The sequence below is a fragment of the Electrophorus electricus genome, chromosome 5 (assembly GCF_013358815.1).
Source record: "Electrophorus electricus isolate fEleEle1 chromosome 5, fEleEle1.pri, whole genome shotgun sequence".
NCBI lineage: Eukaryota > Metazoa > Chordata > Actinopteri > Gymnotiformes > Gymnotidae > Electrophorus > Electrophorus electricus.
In genome coordinates this window covers 3,284,003-3,292,925 of record NC_049539.1, presented here as the reverse complement: position 1 = coordinate 3,292,925, position 8,923 = coordinate 3,284,003, and the positions used below count along the sequence as shown (strand labels likewise).

Here is an 8,923-nt window from a genome sequence, read left to right as displayed (position 1 = left end):
AGGAGATTGTGTGAGTGAACCTTCAGGGTTCCTGGTTCCTTTTTGCCATTACTGCTTTCAATGGGTTTGGTGTATATGAAAGGAGAGCTGATAACTAACGTGTATAATAACAGCAGAATTTTCACGCTAGTGGACTTTTCTGAAATACTTCTACTTTGTCATGAAGCAAGTGCACAGCAGCAGGGAGAAACACTTTTTTATTTTTATTTATTAAATACTTGTTTATATTTCATTAATTTATATATAGCCCTTCTATATAATTCTTTATATACCAACATAAGTCTCTGGTGTGATAACCAATTTTTATTTGGGTTGAAGCTAGTAGATTGGAAGTTTAATGTCCAATATTAGAACCATTTCCTAGCCTACTGTATTTTATTGACATACAATCCACCACCACATTTCCTGTATAACAAAAATCCTCTCACTCTCACGTGTGCAGGTCACATGGCTTCCCCATCTTCTCCTGTCCTGACAGAAACCGGGTGAGCTTCGTCCCGACGGGCGCAGGACCATTCTGTCCTGTAAGAACACCAGCCTCGCTCCCCACTCCCCTACAACTGCAGGTCCCAGAACGTTCCCACCACGGGGTCGTCCAGCCTGGCCAGGGGCCGAGGCAGCCCCCCACAGCCTCTATTGCCGGTGCTGGCTCCAGCAGCGGAGCTGGCCGGAGGGATCCCCCAGGCACCGAAGGTCCAGGCCACAGGCTCGGGTGCTGAGACACCCGAGGAATGCCGCAGCTGCAGCTTGGAAATATTTGACAGGACTATTGCCAAACCACTACAGGCCTCCTGCAGTTGCCAATATTGTACTTAATACTACTGCCATCTGTAAGCTGTAGTTACTGCATGTCCAGCTTTCTATTAAAAAGTGACAGTGTCAGAATGATAGACTTACAATATTTGGATGTGTAGTTTGTCTCTAGAATATAAAGAACTGAGTCCACCTCTGTTGGCCTCAAATCAGACAAAGAAAATGATTTAGAAGCCTCTGTTCTTATTATGTGGAGCGCACTGCATTTGGAATCACCCCATTAAACTGCCGTGTGCATGACGGATGAGCTTGTGAAAAATCCAGAACTAGAAAAGTTAATTAATTTTGACTCAGCCACTGGATTCTTTAAACAATCTTTTATTGCATATTTATATTCATGCGTTTTATACGAAGCCAAACTTATGCGTTTTATTTATATATGAGAGGTGTAGTGTTGCCCGGATGATACAAATAAACAATAGCCAGATGTTTATAACGATGTTTGTTTTTAAAAGACATACAGTGTTTAAATCACACTAATATATTAAAACTATGATTCATTTAGCTAAATAATTTTAGTCGCACTTTTTATTGGGTGTCATTACTCACAGGGGGATTGACATTGCATGTGCCAGGACGTAACACACAAATCCCAGCTGTGGCCCAACTATGATCCAGTTTCACTGACACGGCCAACCAGTCCACAACTGGATTTAAATTCTTAGCTCCTGTGAGAACAGCGTTTCCTGTGCCATCGTCCTGCACAAGGAACCAACCAGGACATGGAGCAGTAGTCTTGTGGGTTTCATGTCAGTTAAGGCCATGGTTCTGAATTCAGGCTGCGAGTTCGAGCTGAGCGTCAGCCTAAAGTGCCGTCAGAGCTGAGGCTCACGCGCCGCAGCATCGGTTTGAATTAATTAATACACTATTGGCTGCGTTTCAGAGAAGTGTGTTCTGCCTTGAGCCCTCAGACTCAGCGTTTGGAGAGGAATGTGTGATATCCGTGGTTGTGAAATGCATCATGTAACAGGTACGTTTTTAGCTACGACCTCGACATTCGCGAAACGTTTCTACCTACACAGATGGATATATAATGCCACACACTACCTGTGTGTACATAAACAGTGCTGTAATGAAGAGGTGAGTGCATGACCATCACTCTGATTCTTGGACATCACACCAGTGCCAAGAAACACAAGTTCTCCAAAACAACCCTTACAAGTAGTGCATTAAAAACCGCACCTCGTTCCTAGCACAACTAAATCCTTGCTGGATATTGGACCCTTGCTTGTAAAGCTTGGTAAAACTGCTGGTGCAGCTTGTAAATGCAGTGAACAGAACTAACAATTTTAGTCAAGGCTATGCTGTTTTTCTCCAAGGTCTGGTCACAGATTTGAACCACGAGTCCATGAAAAGGCTTAAAGGAAATTTGGTAAAGGGAAAAGGAGATGTTTATGTAACAGGAGGCGTTGGAGTCAGAGGCTGTGATGTGTGGGTAATCGGTGGGGATCGATGAGGTGTGAGTCACGGTGGTCGTCATGCTGTGAGCAGCTCATGCTCCTCATCGGTTCTCCCCACAGTGTCGGGATTGGTGAGCGGGTCCAAATCGGCGAACAGGTTGAACCATGCAGAGCGATCCCGCGCAGTTTTAGACAACTCTGTGCATTACAGTGACACAAACATCCACAGTCAGGGAGCACAACTCACTGTACATTATCCAGTCCATAAATGAACATAAGACTTCACAGTTTGGGCTGTTTGGCATGCCAGCACATACCTCTAGCTGATGGTTTGGATGTGACCTGATTGACTCCCGCAGTTTGTTTGGTGTTCTGAGAATTACCCATACTCCAGCCTGGAATGGAGGTGATGTTGACCCATCTCTCTTGATATTTTTTTGTTACATTCTACCAAAATGTGACACACTAATTCTTTTTATTATTATTACTTAGTATTTATATTAAATATGATCATTGCTCCTTCATATAGTAATACCATTTAGCAATAATAATAAATATATTATTATATATAGCAGTAGTATTATGTCTTACTTGCAGATCAGTTATCATAGTACCAAAGTACTAGGACACCCTCTCCAGCTGCAGATAACATTTATCTTTCAAAATATTATGCAAATAAGTTAATCATTAGTCACTTAAAAAAGACTTGTAGTTTAACATACACAAAAGGGGAAAATGCAACCTACAAATGGTCCTACAATTATTATACTCATTGCAATAAAAAGCATGCTGACACTGACTTCTATGTCTCCCACTCTTACTTTTGGTAGATGAGTGTAAGAGCACAGCCCACCCCCTACAAAACTCTAACTCGAGTGTGTGGTAGTAAATATAGGCTGGACTAGTAACTCCAGTGTGCTGTAGTAACTCCAGTGTGTGGTAGTAAATATAGGCTGGACTAGTAACTCCAGTGTGCTGTAGTAACTATACAATTCAGTAGTAACTCCAGTGTGCTGTAGTACCTATAGGTTTCATTATGAACTCCAGTGTGCTGTAGTAACTATACAATTCAGTAGTAACTCCAGTGTGCTGTAGTACCTATAGGCTTCAGTAGTAACTCCAGTGTGCTGTAGCAACTATACACTGCAGTAGTAACTCCAGTGTGCTGTAGTAACTATAGGCTTCAGTAGTAACTCCAGTGTGCTGTAGTAACTATAGCCTGCAGAAGTAACTCCAGTGTGCTGTAGTAACTCCAGTGTGCTGCAGTAACTATAGGCTGCAATAGTAACTCCAGTGTGCTGTAGTAACTATAGGCTGCAGTAGTAACTCCAGTGTGCTGTAGTACCTATAGGTTTCAGTATGAACTCCAGTGTGCTGTAGTAACTATAGGCTGCAGTAGTAACTCCAGTGTGCTGTAGTACCTATAGGTTTCAGTAGTAACTCCAGTGTGCTGTAGTAACTATAGGCTGCAGTAGTAACTATAGCCTGCAGTAGTAACTCCAGTCTGCTGTAGTAACTATGGACTGCAGTAACACCTATAGGCTTCAGTAGTAACTCCAGTGTGCTGTAGTAACTATAGGCTGCAGTAGCAACTCCAGTGTGCTGTAGTAACTATAGGCTGCAGAAGTAAATCCAGTGTTCATTAGTAACTCCAGTGTGCTGTAGTAACACCAGTGCACTGTAGTAACTTTAGGCTGCAGTAGTAACTCCAGTGTGCTGGAGTAACTATAGGCTGCAGTAGTAACTCTAGTGTGCTGTAGTAACTATAGGCTGCAGAAGTAAATCCAGTGTTCACTAGTAACTCCAGTGTGCTGTAGTACCACTTTAGGTAGCTGTAGTAACTTTAGGCTGCAGTAACATTAGGCTGCAGTAGTAATGCCAGTGTGCTGTAGTAACTATAACCTGCAGTAGTAACTCCAGTGTGCTGTAGTAGCTATAGGCTGCAGTAGTAACTCCAGTGTTCAGTAGAATCATCTTCCAGCCTACCTGAGACTGCAGACTGCAGATTGTTCATGGTCTGGTCGAGAAGCTGTGATGGGAGGAAGAACGAGGCCTTCTCTTCCTCGGCCTGGGTGTCGGCCAGCACGGCTGAGCCGCCCTCATCCTCTCCGAACACCTCCCGCCACTCACAGGAGAACTCCTCCAGTGAGCTGGAGCCCAGGATCTCACTCAGCAGAGTCAGGCTATCCTTGTCCTGTCTGCTATTGCTGGACAGCACCTCCTCAGGGCCTGAACCAACATATGTGCAAGAACACACGTGTGCAGTGCACATATACACACATACACATTCACGTGCACACAGACGCGCACATATGGCACGTGCATTGCTTTGGAAAATGTTTACAGATCATTTTAGATATTGGGCCATTTGTGACATAATTTTCTGCTACCATTTAGACTGATGCTGTACCTGACTGGACTGTGTCTTTATGTAAATCGTCATCTACTGAAATAAGCCTGTAGAATACAAAGAACAAATGATGGATTAGAGCACTGAGTGCACTGTTGCGTGTATCACTGCAACTGGGAAGGCAGCGTTGCTTACGTGGCCTCTACTGTCACACTGGATTCTGCGTCTCCACTTCTGACTTTCGTGTGTTTTTTCTTTCCTCTTTTTTTTGTTCCCTGATCTGATGCTTTATTCTGTAGCAATTGGGGGAAAAACACCATTGAGTTGATTTCAAAAAGCACGTGCTGAAGTTAAAGTTAAAGTTTGAAAAAAATTCATCTGCTGCACTTCGGACACCATGTACATGAGCGAAATTCCCATCCTTACTCCTTACAGAGACTGCACGGGATGCTCCATTAACACTACATGAAAGGCCACAAGTATTCCAGCTGCTCAGCCTGACCTTAGGCTCGGAGAGGTTGCAGGGTCTGCAGCCTTTGAAGCTCTCGTGAATGGCTGCCATGGTGTGCGACGTTTTCTCCCAGAAATGCAACAGCGTGGTCTGAAGTTCAGACAGTGACAGCAAACAAGAGTGAAACCTTAACCATGCCTGCAGTTCTGGGGCTAATAAAAGGCACGGTATAAACAGAGAGCTGCAGTAAAGAACAGAAGCTGCTCAAAAGTACTTGTTGGACTCATTCCAGTTCTGGGGGGAGGGGGGTACAGAAATTGTTGTAAAGCAGCTGCACACAAATCCAGGCTCATGATCAAAACAATATGAACAGTGGCAAGGCAAACCCCACTAGGACAGCGTGAGATGGATCTGGCGTGTGAAGGATGTAGATTAAGCGAGACTGGTGTACCTGGTAGTTCGTGAGTACGTGGGAGAGCAGATTACAGCGGCTGGCTCCCAGCAGGTCCACCTTCTGACACACGTCGTTCTTCAGTTTGTCAAAGGACGCCTTGGTAAAGCGCACCTGAGCCTGGACCTGCGGACAGCGAAGCAGCATCCGACTGGCTGAAACTGACACTTCACAGCCGCCGACTGACAATAAGGAATCAGTGGAGAAACAATAGTAGAACAGGAAAGATTCTTACTTTACATTCTACAAAAATGTTTAAATTCACTACTCGTATGACAGCCCTACAGATAACACTGTACTCAGACAGGATATCCCATATAACCCCCTTTGAACAATTACTTCACAAGCAAAGTGAAAAAAAGATCATGTTATAATATGTTTGTAGTTAAAATAAAAAATATATCACTATATACAGAGATCTAAATATTAATTCCAGAAACAAAGCCCAACTGTAGACCCCAGAGGCTGAAAACATTACGGATGGTGTCCAGTGCACTGACAGTTTCTGAGTCAGCTCCTCTTCAAGCTGCATTATCTTTTACATATATATGTTCTAAAAATTCATATACAATTTGTAACTGTTTCAGCATGTGACACACCACTACCTCTTGCTCGGGGAGCCTTCTTGATATGAAACTTTTATTCAGCATTTTTTGTCCTGCATGAGCCATGCATTCTCTTGACTCTGGATTCTCTGGATTCGCAGTGAACAAGCCTGGGTCAAAATGTCTTCAGCGAGCACAATTCCACTTAACTCGTCATAATCCTGTTAGTCAAGCTGACCTTGCGGAACTTTTCCATGTGTTTATGCGTGTCGGGATCCAACTCCTGGGACACGTCCTTCATCCAGAGCAGGGCGCCACGGTACTCCGTCCTGGACTGCTCCATCCGGTTCACAGTCAGCCACGTGTCTGAGATGGCCCGGTAGCGGAAGGTCTCCACCTCCTGATACAGGCGACACAACGGCACACGCAGTGCCAGTCTGCCAGAAGGGGGCATATGTGAGGGTGGGGCCTCATCATCATATCACGTTTAGGGAAAGTGTTAAAGGAGCAATTTTTAGAGACATATTTTAGGGATATCTGTCAACCATTGGTAATCAGTCTCATTTATTATTATTTTTATATTAATATTAAATTACAAAGGAATATTCATCTTGGATTAAAGTGACCCTCATTCATCTCTGCAAAGGTAATGGCCGGGAACGCCAATGCCTTGTCTCCACAGGAGGCTGAAGAACGAACGCCCAACTAATGGGCTGGAGTGTGAGGCGGTGTTGGCCACAGACCTTTGCTGGGAGGAGAAGCAGAGGGCCTTCCCTGTGGCCTGCATGATCTTCCCTGCCCAGCTCTTGTCCTGAGAACCCTGTGAGCGTAGGAACCGGCCCAACTCATTCTCCTCCTGGGACAGAACTGGTGAGAGAGAGTGACAGTAGAGAGGAATGGTCATGCATGCTGTGTTCTATGGTGGGAAGCTTAGAGGGAGTTGTTTTTTGTTTTCACCATTTGCAGGTTATGGTACACTAGCAAATGCTAATGAAATTTATATAAGCTAGGTAAACAACCAATCAGATTTTTAACTCGTGCTCTCAGGTCCAGTTACAGGTGCACCTTGATGAATGCTAGCCAGCAAAAAGTAATTTGCACAAGAATTTGTTTAAAAATGGTTAAATAGACTATTGAACATGCATGCCACTTGAGTACATCTACTGGATGGGATTTTTCTGTAAAACAGCAGGACCTGAAAGTTACTTGAGTACTATGCTTGAGAATTATGCTTCGCTAGTCTCTTTACTGAGTGTACTCAGTGGAACTGCGCCTGGTGGAATGTTTTTTGCTCCAGGAGCATAAGGAGAGCAATTACGGCAGATCCTTCTCTGGTACTGTTCTATCACTTTGAGGAGTTCCATGCATGTCCTCTGCACCGAGTGGAACACCTAGAGTGGTCAAAACAAATACAAAACACAGGCGTATGAATGTTTAAGAAGTCATAAACCTTACAGTTCGGTCTAAAATACCAAATCTTAATTTTAGGCGAATCCACCCTTGGGCGGTTTGAGCGTTAGTACTTGTATACCGACCTCAAGTTTTGCATCAAGGTCTGCGTCTGAAGCCACGACGTGCTGGTCTTCTTTCTTTCCCGTGACTTTAATTAGTGTTTGTTTGGTTTTCCAGTACTTCTGCTGGAACTTGTTCACCACGGAGGAGTCTTGGCTTTGAACAAAGCGATCAAAAATATTCACGGCAGAACACGCTGCCAATGCGCGAGCATTATGTGTAAATTAAATGACAATTTCCTCATCGATAATACTACTAATAATGTATTATTATGAATACTTACTAGTTTCCCCCGTCCATGTTTTCCAAACACTTGAAAAAGAATAATAAAACATAAGTACGTTGATAAATAAATACTGTTTTAACATGACAGTACGTCACTAGCAGTAGCTACAAATCAGTAATAAATAACATGAATATGTATTTCGCCAACGGTAGATTTGCAGTACGCCTTAAAGTGACTACGCCACACAGCAAACCTATCGTTATGATGCTTAAACTGAACCTCAAAACTACAGCACGCATGAACAGATTAATGTTTTCAGACTGTGCAGGCCTCGAGGGTTATCGAATAACAATTAACGTGGCTTCCAAGGGCCAACACAGCAGCTGAACAAATACTGTAGTTGAGCAAATGACAGAAAAGCACAGTTCTCCAGGAGAATAAAGACTCTCACAGCAAGGGAGCGAAATAGACCTGCAATGCAATTTTCTCATTCCAGATGTTAATTTTCAAGCATTTACTCCCAGAATCCGTATTCATGTTCTCTCGTATCAATATTAACACTGTTTTACCGTAATCGTACAGGCCTTAAAATCATAACGTCTAGCGAGTAAAACTGAAAAAGAGTAGTATACATAGGGTGTTTAAATGTGGCTTACCCTTGTGGCTTTGACACTGCGAATATTTTAGCGCATCTTCTCAGGCGTTCGCGCTGTCAAATGCTCCGTTTGCTCTGAAAGAGTGATGATGTCATGATGGTGGCAGCGGATATCAGCAGCGGAGGGGAGTATGGAAGACCAACAGGGCCAAAACAACTTTCGTGCGTTTTCTTACTAGAGGCTTTTTTCAGGACCCAGGACCACTTACTCTGCGAGTTCGGTGCGTTTGATCAAGTGTGAAAGCAGCTCCCTTCTAGTGAACTCTGGTGCCGTCCACTGTTCGTGTGGAAGCGAGCCCTCCCAGCACTGTTCATGGGGATGCGTGACTGGTTCATTTTGTAACGTGACTGCTTCGACTCATCACGTCACTTAGATTTTCAAGTTTCATGATGGCAGAGAAATGTACTGCAGTGCATTGCATATAGGCTGGCCATATGATAGTCTAATGTTACCACTATTAAGCATCAACATGTCTAATGAAACCACATAGGACTGGAGCAAGGTTACTGTGCATTTCTG

General features: G+C 43.7%; 2 protein-coding genes across 5 annotated transcripts in view; one reads left to right on the top strand and one right to left on the bottom strand.

Moving 5' to 3' along the window:
- The window catches only part of LOC113567840 (glucocorticoid-induced transcript 1 protein), a 10,892-nt gene extending 9,996 nt beyond the window's left edge, over window positions 1-896 (top strand). For all 4 annotated transcript variants that reach the window (XM_026995957.2, XM_035526041.1, XM_035526042.1 and 1 more), the window contains exons 7-8: window positions 1-10; window positions 443-896. The exon at window positions 1-10 is cut by the window's left edge and continues 111 nt beyond it. In XM_026995957.2, the coding sequence (XP_026851758.2) occupies window positions 1-10; window positions 443-719 (287 nt within the window). In that variant the 3' untranslated portion in view covers window positions 720-896. The remainder of the gene's footprint in view (window positions 11-442) is intronic.
- A 219-nt stretch (window positions 897-1,115) lies between these two features.
- Window positions 1,116-8,691, bottom strand: ica1 (islet cell autoantigen 1). The gene is given in 14 exon segments (XM_026995956.2): window positions 1,116-2,411; window positions 2,531-2,608; window positions 4,200-4,442; window positions 4,624-4,670; window positions 4,759-4,856; window positions 5,066-5,164; window positions 5,466-5,591; window positions 6,249-6,447; window positions 6,754-6,877; window positions 7,329-7,401; window positions 7,546-7,698; window positions 7,700-7,718; window positions 7,806-7,834; window positions 8,405-8,691. Coding segments are annotated over 13 exon segments (1,398 nt in total). The 5' UTR covers window positions 7,823-7,834; window positions 8,405-8,691; the 3' UTR covers window positions 1,116-2,289.
- Window positions 8,692-8,923: the final 232 nt, after the last annotated feature.